Source organism: Oncorhynchus gorbuscha, linkage group LG19, assembly GCF_021184085.1.
Source record: "Oncorhynchus gorbuscha isolate QuinsamMale2020 ecotype Even-year linkage group LG19, OgorEven_v1.0, whole genome shotgun sequence".
Taxonomy (NCBI): domain Eukaryota; kingdom Metazoa; phylum Chordata; class Actinopteri; order Salmoniformes; family Salmonidae; genus Oncorhynchus; species Oncorhynchus gorbuscha.
The window spans coordinates 34,234,030-34,254,913 of record NC_060191.1 but is presented as its reverse complement, the minus strand read 5'-3'; the positions used below and the strand labels follow the sequence as shown (position 1 = coordinate 34,254,913).

Sequence of the window (20,884 nt, the reverse complement as noted above, 5' to 3'; positions counted from 1 at the left end):
TTCAACGTCTATTCCAACGTTGCTTCAACCAGTGTGTGCCCAGTGGGATATCTCTTCGCACCACCCCCCCCCCCTCCATCTTTCCTCCAACGCGTTTCTCAGCCTCTCTCTCTCCTTCCCTCCTCCACCCCCCCTCTCTGGAGCTCAGGGAGCCATTAAGCAGGGCAGTCAGTAGTAATAGACAGATTATTGCCTTTCGAGGGAGAAGGGTGGGCAGAGAGAAGTGTGAGAGAAGTGTGTGTGTGTGTCTGGCTGTGTGTCGTTGAGTACCTCCCACAGTGAGGTAGCACCATGCACTCAGACAACCCCCGAAGACAATCACGCGGCACAACCATTTCTCCTTTTAAACTTTATTTATGGTCCTCATTTACCAATCAATAGTGCATTCCCGGGCTAGCAGTTCAATGTAACCTGTTATCACGTCCTCCAATGTTAGGAGTTGGAATATTGATCGGACGTTTCCTCACATGGTCCAATGGGAAAAATGTACTTCTAACCATGATGTACTCATCTTCAAGTCCTACTCTCTGGTGCAAGCAAACGAGCTCATAAAAAACCTCTACCGTTTAACTGGTTCGGTTCTCCAACGCCCACTTTCTTCAACGAGATCCACTGTCACTTTGCGGGGGTTTGACAGACTCCCGGGAGTGGGTGTATGGACCTTCCCAAAACAGGCGACAACAAATCGTACTGAAACATCGACACAGACACAGTGACAGAGAGCCTGCGGCGCCTTTATACCAAACTGTTTACCCTTCACGTGCTTTCTCACCAGTTGAAGAAACAACTCAATAAAGTAAAGCTTTTAAACGGCCATTTTTCTTCTTCCCCTTTTCAGTTTTGTATTTCCCCCCACAATTGTTTCATAACCACAAAAATGACTTTGACATTTGACAAACGTGTACCTCAAATGACATCAAAGGAAAGACATTAAAAAAAAAAAAAACAGAGCAAGTATTTACTTCCCCAGTCCTCTTTTTAGTTTGTGCTTATGCAGTATATGTTTTCAGAACTAGGCTACTGGGGAGAGGATGTCTCTCTCTATCTATGTTCGTACAGACAGCGTGTTGTAACATTCTGCCCACAAGAACTGGTCCAGGGTCATCCCATTGTTTATCTCACAATGGGTCATGTTTGGGCAGGGCTGGGAAGAACTTAGCCCTGACCTGTTTGTATGTGTCGACCGTAACCGTAGACATGGAGCGAGAAAGCACATTGGGACAACGACAGGATGGTGGACGGATGCATTGGAGATAGGAACCACAGGGATAAAACCTATTCCCAAGAGGACCATGCGTGAGGAGGGCCAGTTTAGCCAGCCATAGGGACTAATACAACACTACTGCTTTCCTGTTCTGTTTTGGAGCGACAGTGGTGAGGTTGAGAGAGTAAGAGACCGAGAGGTACACTTACATGACAAAACTTATGTGGACACCTGCTCGTCGAACATCTCATTCCATAATCCTGGGCATTAATATGGAGTTGGTTTCTCCTTTGCCGCTACAACAGCCTCCACTCTTCTGGGGAGGCTTTCCATGAGATGTTGGAAAGTTACTGCGGGGACTTGCTGCCATTTAGCCACAAGAACATTAGGGAGGCACTGATGTTGAGCGATTAAGTCTGACTCGCAGTCGGCGTTCCAATTCATCCCAAAGGTGTTTGATGGGGTTGAGGTCAGGGCTCTGTGCAGACCAGTCAAGTTCCTCCACACCGATCTTAACAAATCATTTCTGTATGGACCTCGCTTTGTGCATGGGGCATTTTCATGCTGAAACAGGAAAGGACCTTCCCAAATTGTTGCCACAAAGTTGGACGCACAGAATCATCTAGAATGTCATTGTGTGCTGTAGCGTTAAGATTTCCCTTCACTGGAACTAAGGGGCCTAGCTCAAACCATAAAAACAGCCCCATACTATTATTCCTCCTCCACCAAACTTTACAGTTTCCACTATGCATTGGGGCAGGTAGCGTTCTCCTGACATCTGCCCAACCTAGATTCCAGATGTTGAAGCGTGATTCATCACTCCAGAGAACATGTTTCCACTGCTCCAGAGTCCAATGGCGGCGAGTGCTTCAGCATTCTGCATTCTAGTTCTGTGAGCTTGTGTTGCCTACCACTTCACGCCTGAGCTGTTGTTACAACCTAGACGTTTCCACGTCACAATAACAGCACTTACAGTTGACTGGGGAAGCTCTAGCAGGGCATAAAACTGACTTGTTGGAAAGGTGGCATCCTCTGGCGGTGCCACATTGAAAGTCACTGAGCTCTTCAGTAAGGCCATTCTACTGCCAATGTTTGTCTATGGAGATTGCACGGCGGTGTGCTTGATTTTATACACTTGTCAGCAACAGGTGTGACTGAAATAGCTGAATCGAATAATTTAAAGGGGTGGCGACATATTTTGTATATATAGTTGGAACTCAATTTATTTTATTTTACCACTTTTTCTCCCCGATTCCATAAAATCCAATTGGTAGTTACAGTCTTGTCCCATCCCTGCAACTCACGTACGGACTTGGGAGAGGCAAAGGTCCAGAGCCGTGCGTCCTCCGAAACACAACCCCGCCAAGCCGCACTGCTTCCTGACACACTGCTCGCTTAACCCGGAAGCCAGCCGCACCAATGTGTCGGAAGAAACACCGTACAGCTGGTGACCGAAGTCAGTGTGCAATGTGCCCGGCCGCCACAAGGAGTCGCTAGAGTGCGATGGGACAAGGACATCCCCAGCCGGCCAAAGCCTCCCTTAACCCAGACGACGCTGGGCCAATTGCACGCCACCTCATGGTTCTCCCGGTCGCGGCCGGCTGCGACACAGCCCGGGATTGAACCCAGATCTGTAGTGACGCCTCTAGCACCTCGATGCTGTTCCTTAGACCGCTGCACCACTCGGTGGGGCTGGAACGGTGTTCTTAATGTTTGGTATACCCCCCCACCCTTACTGTTGTTACGTTTCATTGACAATCCCGATTATTATTACCAAAAAATCGTATTATGTTAACGTTTTTAAGCATATCCATTTCCAAAATAGGCTTTGGCAATGTGGACATTGTTACAAAAAAAAGCAATAAAGCAATTAAAATTTAATTGAACTGAGATAGAAGAGATGAATTGAACTGAGATAGAAGAGATGAATTGAACTGAGATAGAAGAGAGAGAAAGAGAGTGAGAGAGAGACGGGGGGCAAGAGGTGGAGAGAATGATAATCAGAGAGAGAGAGAGAGAGAGAGAGAGAGAGAGAGAGAGTGAGAGAGAGAGAGAGAGAGAGAGAGAGAGAGAGAGAGAGAGAGAGAGAGAGAGAGAGAGAGAGAGGAGTTCTTGGTGGTTCCACACCATGCTGCTGTTACCCTTGCTCCAAGGTGTTCACCCCCCCTCAACCTCTCCACCACGCTGCTCTAACATAATCCCATCTCTATAGATTCGGAGCGACATGGCATTCGTGCCGCGTTAGTGGTGCTGCCGGCCCATTTCTCTCTCCAGTTGGAGCCTCTGACTCATGCAAGTTTGCTCCAGGCATCGTGCTGCTGCCTCTCCAGAGTCGCATTGGCACACTTTGGTCCCGATCTCCCTCATATTAGGTCACAGGCAAATGAGGAGAACTGCTATCGTTTTGATATAGCATTATTCACTCCTCTGATGTTTTTTTGGGGGGGGGGGATTATTCTTCTCATGGCTCACGTTGGCCAAGGCAGATGACTGCTGCCGGCCCTAATTCCTTTCTGTATGGGGCCATATAAGTCTAGTAAAATCAACCTATGCAAGATACAAGATACCATTCCCAGGCTAAACTGCTGACTACTCCAGTAACCAATTCCACGTGGGATGAATGGGGTTGGGGGCACAACATGCAATGTCAAAGAAAACAACATACCAGACATGATCCCTGGCATCTGGATTCAAAATGGCTTCCACCTGAGCCACACATTGCCATGCAGGGGCTTGGCTTGCACATAGGGTGTAGGGAACTAGGTTCCATGGTATTAGATGGAGAGATTAAGCTCATGCTTTAACATTGGTCAACTCGACCCTCTCCTTAGAACAGGGCAGGTACTTCTAAGTATTTCTAGAAATCCCAGCAACCCTATAGGCTTTATCAACCTCAATGGGATTTTGTCTTGAGAGAGTATGCAGTGGCACGATGGGTCTGTGTGTGTAATATGTCATTAGCTGGCCTTGCCCCAACCACAATCCTCACTCGTCTTGGTCTATTATCACTAGTGTTGTGTAATCTGCCTTACAGAGAATTTGGAAATGTTTTTTTTGTTGTTTTTTTTGGTTTTTTGCAACACTGATATCTATCAAAATATACACGATCAAATGGGAATCTCAAATGGCGCACTCCTGTTGATGGTTGAGACACTTCAGAAGGATACAGTATCTGTGATCGGATTCCCTGCACTAACACTTGGCCAAGAGTGTCTCGTGATGTCACTGATGTCTGGGAGGATTCAGCATCAGCGATAAAGGGCCTGGAAGTAGATATTGGGAGTAGAAAACAGAAAAGAACTCTGTGCAGCCATGGATGCATGTTGGAACCTCAATCCCACTGGCTATTTTCCATAGTGACATCATTAGCTAGAAAGCAGGGGCAGGGGGGGGGGGTAGTAACAGTCTGACAACACACATTCCATGGGGGATTTGACAACAGATTCAAGACACCAGTTCACAAAAACACACCAGTTAACAGCAGAACAGCGAGCCTGTTGGGGGAGTTAGTTTGTTTTGTTTAGAAAGAGAAAGGTCACACATTTCGCTTTAGAACAACTGATAGTAGTAAGTACAATGTAATATCAACAGCAAAAGAAATGTTAAAACGATCAAAGGACAAATTACAAACACTTGAATTAGCCCTTGAATTCAAAACAGTCCAGAAACTCAAGACGAGACACTAAAAGCTGAAAAAAAGTAGAAGATTGAATATGAGCGCAAAGGCAGGCTTGTCTGAAGACAATTCCATAATGAAAAAGACAGAGACGTAGCGTGCTAGCTAGCCTGATCTGTACTCTAGCCGGGCTGAGGCAGTCTCTCTCAGGGACAGTCTGGGTCAGTGGCTTTCAGACCCCCATTGTAATAGGGCGGGGTCAGGGTGTACCTCTCCCTCTTCCCAAACTCCTTCCATTGCCCTCCCCTGGTACCTTTCCCAAGCCTGGACCTCTCCTCAGTCCTCAGAACTAAAAAAGAAAATTCTAAATTATACTTGATTTTTTGTTTGTTTAAAATTACACTTCTACTAAATTACGCAACGTTCTTTGTTCATATATATATATTTTTTACGCTTTTTTTTCTCCGTTCAGACAACCATGACTGTTTTGTATGAGAATTAGTACAGAATTTCCCTTTCTTTGTTTTTTCTTCGTTGGCTTGGCAGTCGGCATCTTGGGTACAGAACAACAATACCTGGGGGAAGAAGGGAAGACAAGGAGGAGAAGAGAGGGGGAGAGACAGGGCTTTTTCTGCCCTGTTCTTTTACATGGTTGCAGCGCATCACTGGGGCTAGTCGTCAATGAGACTGGGCTCGATAAAGGAGGAGAGGAGGTCAGAGAGGAGATGTAGGATGGGTCATAGAGTAGGCCATAGTGACAGGGGCCAAAAGGTCAAAGGTTAGCCCAGGGCCTCTTTGCCGCTCTCTCGCTCCCGCTGGCCCTCCCGACTCATCTTCATCTCCGTCAACTGGATGTACCGCAGCACGTTTGTGTCTGTGTCACAGAGAGGGAGAGCAGAGAGAGAGAGAGGGGAGCGAGAGAGAGAGGGGAGCGAGAAAGGGAGAGAGAAAGGGAGAAGGAGAGCGAGAGAGAGAGAGAGAGGGGAGCGAGAGAGAGAGGGGAGCGAGAAAGGGAGCGAGAAAGGGAGAAGGAGAGCGAGAGAGAGAGAGAGAAAAATAAAGATAGGGGGAGATTATTGTTAGTGTTGCAGCTGGCATTAGGCGACATGTCCTGATGAGATGACATGAGTACACCAGATTCTGTCGTTATTGACACACTTTGAAAACACAGACCGGCAGTACTGTCTCAGCCTACCTGAGGGCTCGCGGTGCTTGGCGTCACGCAGGTAGCGCAGGGCACAGTCGTAGTCTCCCAGGTGGTAGCAGGCGATGCCAGCGCGGTACATGGCCTTGAAGTGGTCCCTCTGGTGACTCAGCACCTTCAGGCAGTACTCCTTCACACGCTCATAGTTCACCAGCTCAGACTGCAACAGGCACGCTGCACAGAGACAGGGATGGGAAGGGGGGAGTGAGAAAGTCACGTCAGTCATTTCTGTACTATTGCGTATTGCTTTGAAACTGTTGTTTGGTTGGCTCTTTTCGTGCCAGTACAGCTTGTCGGTATCGAGCAGAACGGAGAGAGAGGCGGTAATGAAGGAGTAGGGGTGGGGGGACGGGGGGGACGGGTTTGGACAGCCGCGCCTTTCATTAAGCACAGCAGAATTCAGCTACTGCATTACTTCGTCAGGATGAGAGGGAGATATAAATAACGAGAAGCTAGGACGCTGCAACAAAATATCCGGTCAATGTACTACACATTCAAATAGAGAATTGAGTTTATGCTGTTCAGTAAATAAAATTAAAAAAGAGAACTGCTGTTGAACTCGCCCCGGAAAACGAGGGAGGAATCTAGCTAACTTAGCACACCTTTAGAATGAAGGATTATTACTGTAAAGCTTTACTTTCCTGACGTGGCAGACATGAAGTGGAGAGAGGGGCATGAGATAAGAGAGCGAGAGAGAGAGAGAGAGAGAGAGAGAAGACAGCAACACAATTAGACCCAACCAAATCATGAGAAAACAAAAAGATAATTAGTTGACACATTAGAAAGAATTAACAAAAAAAACAGAGCAAACTAGAATCCTATTTGGCCGTAAACAGAGAGTACACGGTGGCAGAATACCTGACCACTGTGACTGACCCAAACTTAAGGAAAGCTTTGACTATGTACAGACTCAGTGAGCATAGCATTGCTATTGAGAAAGGCCGCCGTAGGGAGACATGACTCTCAAGAGAAGACCGGCTATGTGCACACTGCCCTCAAAATGAGGTGGAAACTGAGTTGCACTTCCTAACCTCCTGCCAAATGTATGACCATATTAGAGACACATATTTCCCTCAGATTACACAGATCCACAAAGAAATTGAAAACAAACCCAATTTTGATAAACTCCCATATCTATTGGGTGAAATACCACAGTGTGCCATCACAGCAGCAAGATTTGTGACCCGTTGCAACAAGAAAAGGGCAACCAGTGAAGAACAAACACCATTTATGTTGATTTAATTTCCCATTTGTACTTTAACTATTTGCACATTGTTACAACACCATATATAGACATACTATGACTGTACTGTACATATGTTTCCCCATGCCAATAAAGCCCTGAATTGAATTGAATAGAGATAGAGGGGGGGAGGGGGGAGAGAGAGAGAGAGGGGGGAGAAAGAGGGAGAGGGGGAGAGAGGGGGAGGGGAGAGAGAGAGGGGAGATGGGGAGAGAGAGTGAGAGTGTGAGAGTGAGAGAGAGAGAGAGAGAGAGAGAGAGAGAGAGAGAGAGAGAGGGGGGGGGGAGAGAGAGAGAGAGAGAGAGAGAGAGAGAGAGAGGGGGAGAGAGAGAGAGGGAGAGAGAGAGAGAGGGGGGGAGAGAGAGAGAGAGAGAGAGAGAGAGAGAGAGAGAGAGAGAGAGAGAGAGAGAGAGAGAGAGAGAGAGAGAGAGAGAGAGAGAGAGAGAGAGAGAGAGAGAGAGAGAGAGAGAGAGAGAGAGAGAGAGAGAGAGAGAGAGAGAGAGAGAGAGAGAGAGAGAGAGAGAGAGAGAGAGAGAGAGAGAGAGAGAGAGAGAGAGAGAGAGAGAGAGAGAGAGAGAGAGAGAGAGAGAGAGAAGGGAGAGAGAGAGAGAGAGAGAGAGAGAGAGAGAGAGAGAGAGAGAGAGAGAGAGAGAGAGAGAGAGAGAGAGAGAGAGGAGAGAGAGAGAGAGAGAGAGAGAGAGAGAGAGAGAGAGAGAGAGGGCGGTAGAGACAGGAACACAGTGATACATGGAAGGAGATAGTGATGACACTTCTGAGACAGGGAACAGTAGAGTTTAGAGAATCGCACTTTGGAGACACTGTGTTTCATTGAGGTCATTAACCGTATGGGTGTGCCTTACAGCAGCACTTTTCACACACACGCACACACACACAGGCACACACTTTATTGCAGCTTTTACGTTTTTGACGATGGGTCATCTCAAGGCTTTCTGATCAATCAGTCCTCCTCCTCTCATACTTATACCTCCCCCGTCATGCCTGTATCAGTACAAGAACATCTCTGTATTTTTTTATTATATCCACTTTCCATCTGTACCTTTCTTTTTACTCGTTACATTTCCCTCCCTCTCTCCCTCTCTCCCTCTCTCTCCCTCTCCCTCCCTCCCTCCCTCCCTCCCTCCCTCCCTCCCTCCCTCCCTCCCTCCCTCCCTCCCTCCCTCCTCCCTCCCTCCCTCCCTCCCCTCCCTCCCTCCCTCATCTCCTACACTCATGATAATTCATCTCCTCTTCATAAGTTTCACTCGATCCTCCACCTCTCCCTTTGTACCAGTCTCCTCTAACCTCCCTCCCTCCCTCCCTCCCTCCCTCCCTCCCTCCCTCCCTCCCTCCCTCCCTCCCTCCCTCCCTCCCTCCCTCCCTCCCTCCCTCCCTCCCTCCCTCCCTCCCTCCCTCCCTCCCTCCCTCATGATAATTCATCTCCTCTTCATACGTTTCACTCGATCCTCCACCTCTCCCTTTGTACCAGTCTCCTCTAACCCCTCCCTCCCTCCCTCCCTTCCTGCCCTTGACACACGGGCAGCTCTGAGAACAGCACAAGCCAGGGTCTATTAGCTGGGAGCCAGGGTGAGTCAGGAGGGAGAGCGACGGGGACAGGGCTGCAGTGGGAGGAGGGAGGGGTGGGGGACAGGGGGAGATGAGAGGGGGTGGGTTACGCAAGGAGACGGGATGAGTTCCAGCGCTTGTCAACTTCCGGTAACTTCCAGAGGTCTCTGGGATAGTGTGAGTGTGTGTCTGTGCGTGCGAGCGTGTTTGTGTTCTGCCAATAAAGCCAATGGACAACAAGATAGGATAAGGAAATGGAGCCATGTCGATGACATCTATTACAGCTTTGGGCGTCTGGCTGCAACACAAACGCACCAGTCCAAGTACCGCAACATCTCACCCAATGGATCTATCCCTGTTTGTGTTCTGAGACTGTCTACAGACTGTAGAGACGTGCTACATGGTTCATTTCATTCCTGGGTCGTTCCACCAAAAGTAGTACATTTTGGGGTAGTGGAACTTGGTAAAAACAAACTATTCACTTCACCATATTTGAACATTTCAACTTCAACTTAAAAAGACGAATATAGTAAGTGCCAATGAGGTGCTATTAAAGTAACCGGGTGTATCGTATCAGGGTTGAGATTTTCATCTTAAATAGCCAGCGATCCGCTCGTAACAGCGGGAAGGAAAGCATGTTCTGTGCAACAGCAATTGAACGCAAGTTTCACCGCACTAAAACGAAGGCTACTCCCCGACTACCGCTGGTCCGCTAAAACCTCTCCACCCCTTTCCTCCCTACGTCTCCTCAAATGTTCCCTCCCTCCCTCCCTCACACTGCTGTTTGTCTACTCCGTATTTAAACCCTCAACACCTCCAGACATGAATGTTCGACACTTTCCGTGACACTAGACCATGTTCCTACGCATGCAACGAGAGGAGCGGGGGGGGGGGGGGTTGGGAGAGACGAGATGGGGGAACAGAGGGGTTGGCGCACACACACACACACACACACACACACACACACACACACACACACACACACACACACACACACACACACACACACACACACACACACACACACACACACACACACACACACACACACAGTTCAAGCGAGTTCAAGTTATTCGAGCCACTAGGGAGCTAACACAGAAAGCTGGGGGATGGAGAACGCTCGTGTTTGATAAGTGGATATGAGTCCGCAGCTTCAAGATCACAACCGGGGGGGGGGGGGGCAAAGGTCAAATAATTTCCTTATTCTAAACAGTCTGCCTGCCAGGTAGCCACATCAGATTCCCTCTATGTACTCTAGATATGAACCATATTCCTTCTCCCATCATCCTCCAGGGGTACGGGAGCCGGTAGAGTACGGGAGAGCTTTCAGCGGATTCAGTTACAGCACATAATGGACTTTGGTAACGGCTAACGCTGTCAAGAGTGTTCTATTCTCTCACAAATCAAATCAAATCAAACCAAATCAAATTTTATTTGTCACATACACATGGTTAGCAGATGTTAATGCGAGTGTAGCGAAATGCTTGTGCTTCTAGTTCCGACAATGCAGTGATAACCAACAAGTAATCTAACTAACAATTCCAAAACTACTGTCTTATACACAGTGTAAGGGGATAAGGAACATGTACATAAGGATATATGAATGAGTGATGGTACAGAGCAGCATACAGTAGATGGTATCGAGTACAGTATATACATATGAGATGAGTGTGTAGACAAAGTAAACAAAGTGGCATAGTTAAAGTGGCTAGTGATACATGTGTTACATAAGGATGCAGTCGATGATGTAGAGTACAGTATATACATATGCATATGAGATGAATAATGTAGGGTAAGTAACATTATATAAGGTAGCATTGTTTAAAGTGGCTAGTGATATATTTACATCATTTCCCATCAATTCCCATTATTAAAATGGCTGGAGTTGGGTCAGTGTCAATGACAGTGTGTTGGCAGCAGCCACTCAGTGTTAGTGGTGACTGTTTAACAGTCTGATGGCCTTGAGATAGAAGCTGTTTTTCAGTCTCTCGGTCCCAGCTTTGATGCACCTGTACTGACCTCGCCTTCTGGATGATAGCGGGGTGAACAGGCAGTGGTTCGGGTGGTTGATGTCCTTGATGATCTTTATGGCCTTCCTGTAACAACGGGTGGTGTAGGTGTCCTGGAGGGCAGGTAGTTTGCCCCCGGTGATGCGTTGTGCAGTCCTCACTACCCTCTGGAGAGCCTTACGGTTGAGGGCGGAGCAGTTGCCGTACCAGGCGGTGATACAGCCCGCCAGGATGCTCTCGATTGTGCATCTGTAGAAGTTTGTGAGTGCTTTTGGTGACAAGCCGAATCTCTCACAAACAAGAGACACACACACACACACACCAGAAACATGTGCGCGCACACACGAATATGTATCCACAAGAATAGATTTATACATAAGAGTGTAAAGAAATGGGCCTGAACAAACAGAGGTAGAAATAGACACACACACACACACACACACACACACACACACACACACACACACACACACACACACACACACACACACACACACACACACACACACACACACACACACACACACACACACACACACACACACACACACACACACACACACACACACACACACACACACACACACACATACATACACACACACACACACACTGCACCGCCACTGAGCCATTAGACAGATGGATGGGTTGTCAGGCTAAACGCGTTGAGGGCGGTATCCAGACACGGTGTGATAATGGTAGCATCATCAGAGCCGGCCCAGGACGGCTAAAAGGCTCCTTCACATTACACCATGACTGGCCTTCTCTGACTGGCCAGACACATGAACTGGGGGGGAGAGAGAAGCCAGACACATGTAAAGGGGGAGAGAGAGAAGCCAGACACATGTAAAGGGGGGAGGAGAGAGAAGTCAGACACATGTAAAGGGGGGAGAGAGAGAAGCCAGACACATGAAAAGGGGGAGAGAGAGAAGCCAGACACATGAAAAGGGGGGAGAGAGAGAAGCCAGACACATGAAAAGGGGGAGAGAGAGAAGCCAGACACATGAAAAGGGGGAGAGAGAGAGAAGCCAGACACAAGTAAAGTGGGGAGAGAGAGAAGCCACACACATGTAAAGGGGGAGAGAGAGAAGCCAGACATGAAAAAGGGGGAAGAGAAAGAAGCCAGACACATGTAAAGGGGGAGAGAGAGAAGCCAGACACATGTAAAGGGGGAGAGAGAGAGGCCAGACACATGTAAAGGGGGAGAGAGAGAAGCCAGACACATGTAAAGGGGGGAGAGAGAGAAGCCAGACACATGAAAAGGGGGAGAGAGAGAAGCCAGGCACATGTAAAGGGGGAGAGAGAGAAGCCACACACATGTAAAGGGGGGAGAGAGAGAAGCCAGACACATGTAAAGGGGGGAGAGAGAGAAGCCAGACACATGTAAAGGGGGAGAGAAAGAAGCCAGACACATGTAAAGGGGGGAGAGAGAGAAGCTAGACACATGAAAAGGGGGAGAGAGAGAAGCCAGCCACATGTAAAGGGGGGAGAGAGAGAAGCCAGCCACATGTAAAGGGGGGAGAGAAAGAAGCCAGACACATGTAAAGGGGGGAGAGAGAGAAGCTAGACACATGAAAAGGGGGGAGAGAGAGAAGCCAGGAAGGAAAGAGCTGAGTCTTTAAGTGGTGTGGCGATGGCCTGGTGCACATTGAGCTGGTGTCAGCGTCGGTGATCTGAGAACACCCCCCCTCTAAGGATCCTCTCTTCGATATCACTGAGCACCACACCGCACCGGGATGCTGAGCAGACCTCAAAGCAGGAGGAAGAGGAGGAAAAGGAGAAGAAGGGGAGGATGATGTGGTGACATACTTGGGAACATGCTGGAATTTACCAGGTTCTTAAATCTCTTTTGGGAGAAACCAAACAGGTGCAATGACAGCTGCTGACTGAAAGTGAGTGTATGTGTGTGTTTGAGAGAGAGAGAGAGACAGAGAGAGAGAGAGAGAGAGAGAGAGAGAGAGAGACAGAGAGAGAGAGAGAGAGAGGGAGAGACAAAGCGAGAGAGAGAGAGAGAGAGAGAGAGAGAGAGAGAGAGAGAGAGAGAGAGAGAGAGAGAGAGAGAGAGACAGAGAGAGAGAGAGAGAGAGAGAGAGAGAGACAGAGAGAGAGAGAGAGAGAGAGAGACAGAGAGAGAGGAGAGAGAGAGAGAGAGAGAGAGAGAGAGAGAGAGAGAGAGAGAGAGAGAGAGAGAGAGAGAGAGAGAGAGAGAGAGAGAGAGAGAGAGAGAGAGACAGGGAGGTGTAGTGAGTGGTTCAACACATGCTCAGGATCCACCCCCTGCTGTGCCTGGAGCATTTTGTCTGAAAAACAGAAGACTGCCTTTTATCTCAGAGCGGGGGAGTCAAAGAAGCAAGGGAATAGATGTCAGAAAGAGAGAGAAGAGATTAAAGAGAGAGGACAAAGGAGCCTGATAGAAATATAAAGACCAGACCACAAGAGAAAGAGAAGTATTTAGAGTGTATGAGAAGAGAGAGAAGTATTTAGAGTGTATGAGAAGAGAGAGAGAGAAGTATTTAGAGTGTATGAGCAGAGTGAGAGAAGTATTTAGAGTGTATGAGAAGAGAGAGAAGTATTTAGAGTGTATGAGAAGAGAGAGAAGTATTTAGAGTGTATGAGAAGAGAGAGAGGTATTTAGAGTGTATGAGAAGAGAGAGAAGTATTTAGAGTGTATGAGAAGAGAGATAGAAGTATTTAGAGTGTATGAGGAGAGAGAGAAGTATTTATAGTGTATGAGGAGAGAGAGGAAAAGGTATTTATAGTGTATGAGGAGAGAGAAGTATTTAGAGTGTATGAGAAGAGAGAGATACGTATTTAGAGTGTATGAGAAGAGAGAGAAGTATTTAGAGTGTATGAGAAGAGAGAGAGGTATTTAGAGTGTATGAGAAGAGAGAGAGATAAGTATTTAGAGTGTATGAGCAGAGTGAGAGAAGTATTTAGAGTGTATGAGAAGAGAGAGAAGTATTTAGAGTGTATGAGAAGAGAGAGAGGTATTTAGAGTGTATGAGAAGAGAGAGAAGTATTTAGAGTGTATGAGAAGAGAGATAGAAGTATTTAGAGTGTATGAGGAGAGAGAGAAGTATTTATAGTGTATGAGGAGAGAGTGGAAAAGGTATTTATAGTGTATGAGGAGAGAGAAGTATTTAGAGTGTATGAGAAGAGAGAGATACGTATTTAGAGTGTATGAGGAGAGAGAGATCCGTATTTAGAGTGTATGAGGAGAGAGAGATACGTATTTAGAGTGTATGAGAAGAGAAGAGAGAGAGAGAGAGAGAAGTATTTAGAGTGTATGAGAAGAGAGAGATACGTATTTAGAGTGTATGAGGAGAGAGGGATACGTATTTTGAGTGTATGAGAAGAGAGAGATACGTATTTAGAGTGTATGAGGAGAGAGAGATACGTATTTAGAGTGTATGAGAAGAGAGAGATACGTATTTAGAGTGTATGAAGAGAGAGAGAGAAGTATTTAGAGTGTATGGGGAGAGAGAGAGAGAAGTATTTAGAGTGCATGAGAGAGAGAGAGAGAAGTATTTAGAGTGTATGAGGAGAGAGAGAAGTATTTAGGGTGTATGAGGAGAGAGAGAGAGAAGTATTTAGAGTGTATGAGGAGAAAGAGAGAAGTATTTAGAGTGTATGAGGAGAGAGAAGTATTTAGAGTGTATGGGGAGAGAGAAGTATTTAGAGTGTATGAGGAGAGAGAGAAGTATTTAGAGTGTATGAGGAGAGAGAGATACGTATTTAGAGTGTATGAGGAGAGAGAGAGAAGTATTTAGAGTGTATGAGGAGAGAGAGATACGTATTTAGAGTGTATGAGAAGAGAGAGAAGTATTTAGAGTGTATGAGAAGAGAGAGATACGTATTTAGAGTGTATGAGGAGAGAGAGAAGTATTTAGAGTGTATGGCGAGAGAGAGAGAAGTATTTAGAGTGTATGAGGATAGAGAGATACGTATTTAGAGTGTATGAGAAGAGAGAGATACGTATTTAGAGTGTATGAGGAGAGAGAGATACGTATTTAGAGTGTATGAGAAGAGAGAGATACGTATTTAGAGTGTATGAGGAGAGAGAGAAGTATTTATAGTGTATGAGGAGAGAGAGAAAAAGGTATTTATAGTGTATGAGGAGATAGAAGTATTTAGAGTGTATGAGAAGAGAGAGAACGTATTTAGAGTTTAGAGATCCGTATTTAGAGTGAGAAGAGAGAGATACGTATTTAGAGTGTATGTATTTAGAGTGTATGAGAAGAGAGAGAAGTATTTAGAGTGTGAGGAGAGAGAGAAGTATTTAGAGTGTATGGCGAGAGAGAGAGAAGTATTTAGAGTGTATGAGGATAGAGAGATACGTATTTAGAGTGTATGAGAAGAGAGAGATACGTATTTAGAGTGTATGAGGAGAGAGAGATACGTATTTAGAGTGTATGAGAAGAGAGAGATACGTATTTAGAGTGTATGAGGAGAGAGGGATACGTATTTCGAGTGTATGAGAAGAGAGAGATACGTATTTAGAGTGTATGAGGAGAGAGATACGTATTTAGAGTGTATGAGGAGAGAGAGAGAGAAGTATTTAGAGTGTATGAGGAGAGAGAGAGATAATTATTTATAGTGTATGAGGAGAGAGAGAGAGAAGTATTTAGAGTGTATGAGGAGAGAGAGAGAGAAGTATTTAGAGTGTATGAGGAGAGAGAGAAGTATTTAGGGTGTATGAGGAGAGAGAGAAGTATTTAGAGTGTATGAGGAGAGAGAGAGAAGTATTTAGAGTGTATGAGGAGAGAGAGAAGTATTTAGAGTGTATGGGGAGAGAGAGAAGTATTTAGAGTGTATGAGAAGAGAGAGAAGTATTTAGAGTGTATGAGGAGAGAGAGATACGTATTTAGAGTGTATGAGGAGAGAGAGAAGTATTTAGAGTGTATGAGGAGAGAGATAAGTATTTAGAGTGTATGAGGAGAGAGAGAAGTATTTAGAGTATGAGGAGAGAGAGAGAAGTATTTAGAGTGTATGAGGAGAGAGAAGTATTTAGAGTGTATGTGGAGAGAGAGAAGTATTTAGAGTGTATGGGGAGAGAGAGAGAAGTATTTAGAGTGTATGAGGAGAGAGAGAGAAGTATTTAGAGTTTATGAGGAGAGAGAAGTATTTAGAGTGTATGAGGAGAGAGAGAGAAGTATTTAGAGTGTATGAGAGAGAGAGATGTATTTAGAGTGTATGTGGAGAGAGAGAAGTATTTAGAGTGTATGGCGAGAGAGAGAGAAGTATTTAGAGTGTATGAGGAGAGAGAGAAGTATTTAGAGTGTATGAGTAGAGAGAGATACATATTTAGAGTGAATGAGAGAGAGAGAGAAGTATTTAGAGTGTATGAGTAGAGAGAGATACATATTTAGAGTGTATGAGAGAGAGAAGTATTTAGAGTGTATGAGGAGAGAGAGAGAGAAGTATTTAGAGTGTATGTGGAGAGAGAGAAGTATTTAGAGTGTATGTGGAGAGAGAGAGAAGTATTTAGAGTGTATGAGTAGAGAGAGATACATATTTAGAGTGTATGAGAGAGAGAGAAGTATTTAGAGTGTATGAGGAGAGAGAGAGAAGTATTTAGAGTGTATGTGGAGAGAGAGAGAAGTATTTAGAGTGTATGAGGAGAGAGAGAGAAGTATTTAGAGTGTATGAGGAGAGAGAGAGAGAAAAATAAGCTCTGGTGCAACAAGCAAGGAGATAAATAAATACGTTGAGGGTAAATAGTGACAGGGAGACATACTGTAGCATGAATGACAGAGTGAGGAGGAGTGGAGAAAGAAATGGTCGACAGACATGCCAAACAAATGACGAAGTACAAAGTGAGCGAAAACTCAGCATTGATCGATTGCCAGCGATCACTCTTCATGTGTTCCCACTGTCTAATGAAGAGGCCTCTCTTTTCCTCCCTCCCCTCACACTCTCTGTCTGCCTCTCTCCCCCTCTCTGTCTGTCTCTCTGTCAGGACCAGCGGTGTCATGAGCTGGCTAATTTAAGGCCATTGATGGTGGTGATTAGTTTGCTGTCCATCCTTCTATAATTAGCTCATCGCTCACACGTCCATTCTTTTTTTTTTACACTACCTTACCTCCATAGACCTCTGGCTCCATCTATTTGTCATTCTGCCACCTCCACACTACCGTGTCGTCATTGACCACTGACACTCATGGACCAGACGCCTGACCGCCCGCTCCCTCCCTCCCTCCCTCCCTCCCTCCCTCCCTCCCTCCCTCCCTCCATAAACATTTGTCAGGTGCTTATATTTGTAAATGTGTTTTTTGCATACCCCACTCTACCTGAGACACCCTCCGAGAGTGAGAATCGACATTGAACTGACATCTGTGCCCAGTGGAGGGTCAGCCATTACCAATAGCAATCCCGGAGCTATTAGGGCTCAGTGCCTTGCTCAAGGGCACATCGAAAGATGTTTCAACTTGTCGGCTCAGGGATTCAAACCAGCAAACCGGTTAATGACCCACCGCTCTAACTGCTAGGTTACCTGCCGCCCAGCGCTACGTGACTGCCCCTGAAACCATGACACAACCCAACTTTAATTCCACATGAACATGCTGATGTACTGGGTATCTGGTTTGTGCATGTCAGAACATGTATCATGTTGGGAGACATGAGGATCTAGTACCTAGCTGAGGCTCAGTGATCAATAGTTTGGATATCTGGTATCTGGGGGTACTCCCCTCCACCCCTCAAAGTCCTACCAGCCCAATCAACACACACACGCACACAAACACACCCACACACAGACACACACTTGCCGACAAGTGAATATAATGCCTAAAATGCTATCACAAATCAACGCGGCTACTCTCTGCATATGCAGATTCTCTGCAGGCCCGCTAAGAATAGCTCCCTAAGCACCAGCCTGCTGTGAATGTGTGTCTCTGTCATTCAGAAGGACAGGGCAGGGTCAGAGCTGCTGCTGCGGACTGGCTCCACCGACATGACACAGCATTATCCTCCTCTCCACCCTCTTTTCAGTTCTCCCTTTCTTCTCGCCCCTTCTCCTCCTCTCCCTTTTGCACGTGCCCTACTCTCTCTATCCCTGTCCTCTTCTCACCCAGTGTCTTTGTGTCTTTTTCCATTCTCCATTCGGTCTGTTTCTTTCCCCGATCTGAAAACCAAGTTGACATCAGATGCAGGGTTTGTATGAGACATTGCTTCGCGGAGGTGGGAAATAGATGGCCGGACCGACATTAATATGTACAGTACAGTGGCGGTCAGTGCCGTTTAAGACGAGGGACGCCATTTTTTTTTCTCATGAGCATGGCCTTATTTCTATTACAGCATATTGGATGACTGCTATTCATATCCCATTCACCCAGCTCAATGTAACATCGATAGGTTTAGGCTACTACATGATACTCAGATTTGACCTATGCCCATCATGAGGTTGCTACAACCTAGCCTATGAATGGAAGTTTACGACGTAGGTGCACACAGGTCGAGAGACAAGTTTGAGGTGACAGACAGTCATCGCGCACACTCTTGCCTGCATCGAGCTGATCTAGGGTGTTGTCATGTATTGTATTGTCATGTCTTGTCCCTGTGCTTTCTCTTCTCTTCGTTTCCCCCTGCTGGTCTTATTAGGTTTCTTTCTCTCTCTCTATTCCTCTCTCTCTCTATCGTTCCGTTCCTGCTCCCAGCTGTTCCTCATTCTCCTAACGACCTCGTTTACTCTTTCACACCTGTCCCCTATTTTGCCCTCTGATTTAGTCTCTATTTCTCTCTCTGTTTCTGCTTCTGTCCTTGTCGGATTCTTGTTTGCCGTTTGCTGTACCCTTGTTCCGTTCTGTTGTATTCTGCCTCGTCTTCAGATACTGCGTGTGAGCAGGTGTCTCTATCCTCTACGGCTCGCGCCTACCCGAAGGGACCTGCAGTCTGTTGCCGCAAGCCCTGCAACTCTCCCCAACTAAGAGGATTTATGTTTTCCCTGTTTGGACATTTCCTGTTAAGGATTGAGGATTATGTTTTCTCTGTTTGGACTTTAATAAACTCAGTTTCTGTTAAGTCGCTTTTGGGTCCTCACTCACCTGCATAACAGAAGAATCCGACCAAGAATGGACCCAGCGACTACGGATCCTCTCTACTCTGCCGTCGAGTTCCAGGGAGCGATGCTAGGCAGACACGAACAGGAATTGTCTGCTGCTCGACATGCCGTTGAGACCCTGGCCGCCCAAGTCTCCGGCCTCTCGGAGGAGATTCACAATCTCCGCCTCGATCCACCGGTTACCTCCTGGGCTTCCGGGTCTCCGGAGCCCAGAATTAATAACCCACCGTGTTTCTCTGGGGAGCCCACTGAATGTCGCTCGTTCCTTACCCAGTGTGATATTGTGTTCTCTCTCCAGCCCCACACGTACTCCAGGGGTATTGCTCGTATCGCCTACGTCATATCTCTCCTTACTGGACGGGCTCGGGAGTGGGGCACGGCAATCTGGGAGGCAAGGGCTGAGTGTACTAACCAGTATCAGAACTTTAAGGAGGAGATGATACGGGTTTTTGATCGTTCTGTTTTTGGGAAAGAAGCTTCCTGGTCCCTGTCTTCCCTATGTCAAGGTAATCGATCCATAACGGATTACTCTATAGAGTTTCGCACTCTTGCTGCCTCCAGTGACTGGAACGAGCCGGCGTTGCTCGCTCGTTTTCTGGAGGGACTCCACGCTGAGGTTAAGGATGAGATTCTCTCCCGGGAGGTTCCATCCAGCGTGGATTCTTTGATTGAACTCGCTATTCGCATAGAACGACGGGTAGATCTTCGTCACCGAGCTCATGGAAGAGAGCTCGCGTTAACAGTGTCCCCCCTCTCCCCGTCACTACCATCTCCCCCACTGGCTCAGGTGTTGAGCCCATGCAGCTGGGGGTATTCGCATCTCGACTAAGGAGAGGGAACGGAGAATCACCAACCGCCTCTGTCTCTATTGCGGTTCCGCTGGTCATTTTGTCATTTCATGTCCAGTAAAAGGCCAGAGCTCATCAGTAAGCGGAGGGCTACTGGTAAGCGCTACTACTCTGGCCTCTCCGTCAAGTTCCTGTACTACCTTGTCGGTCCATCTACGCTGGACCGGTTCGGCAGCTTCCTGCAGTGCATTAATAGACTCTGGGGCGGAAGGCTGTTTTATGGACGAAGCCTGGGCTCGGGAACATGACATTCCTCTCAGGCAGTTAGGGGAGCCCACGGTTATGTTCGCCTTGGATGGTAGTCCTCTCCCCAGGATTCAGCGTGAAACGCTACCTTTAACCCTCACTGTCTCTGGTAATCATAGTGAAACCATTTCTTTTTTGATTTTTTGTTCACCCTTTACACCTGTTGTTTTGGGCCATCCCTGGCTAGTGTGTCATAATCCTTCTATTAATTGGTCTAGTAATTCTATCCTCTCCTGGAACGTCTCTTGTCATGTTAAGTGTTTAGTGTCTGCTATTCCTCCTGTTTCTTCTGCTCCCTCTTCACAGGAGGAGCCTGGTGATTTGACAGGGGTGCCGGAGGAATATCATGATCTGCGCACGGTCTTCAGTCGGTCCAGGGCCACCTCCCTTCCTCCTCACCGTCGTATGATTGTTGTATTGATCTCCTTCCGAAGATTATTTGGGTACTACTACCCACGGGGTAGACTAGACTCTCTGTCGGCTACCGAACGTAAGGCTCTCGCTCTCTCTCCCCCGCTACTCTCTCCTCTTCCATCCTATCATCTCTTCCCTCTGCTCAAATTATTTGTCTGTAGCTCTCTGATCCTTTGACCTATGTCCCCTATCTTCCACCGTGGTCCCTTCCCTGACGACTCTCTCACCAGGGCTCCGGAAGGAAATGGAGGGGTTCTTTTTGTTAAGGAAGAGGACCCTAGGGACCCTGCGCCCCTGCGTGAAAAGAAGATTATCGAGCTGGCTGAATGACATAACGGTTAAGAATCGTTATCCGCATTTCCCCTTATGTCTTCAGTTTTCGAGATTCTGCAGGGAGCCAGGTTCTTTACTCTAAGTTGGACCTTCAGAATAACGCTTACCATCTCGTGCGCATCAGGAAGGGGGACGAGTGGAAAAC

The 20,884-nt window shown here is 46.9% G+C and overlaps 1 protein-coding gene across 2 annotated transcripts in view; it reads right to left on the bottom strand.

The window, feature by feature from the left end:
* Nucleotides 1–3,219: 3,219 nt before the first annotated feature.
* Nucleotides 3,220–20,884, bottom strand: part of LOC124004810 (tetratricopeptide repeat protein 9A-like) — a 40,879-nt gene continuing 23,214 nt past the window's right edge. For both annotated transcript variants that reach the window (XM_046313617.1, XM_046313618.1), the window contains 2 exons: nt 6,016–6,198; nt 3,220–5,694 (listed from right to left, as the gene is read on the bottom strand). In XM_046313617.1, coding sequence (XP_046169573.1) covers nt 5,600–5,694; nt 6,016–6,198 — 278 coding nt within the window. In that variant the 3' untranslated portion in view covers nt 3,220–5,599. The remainder of the gene's footprint in view (nt 5,695–6,015; nt 6,199–20,884) is intronic.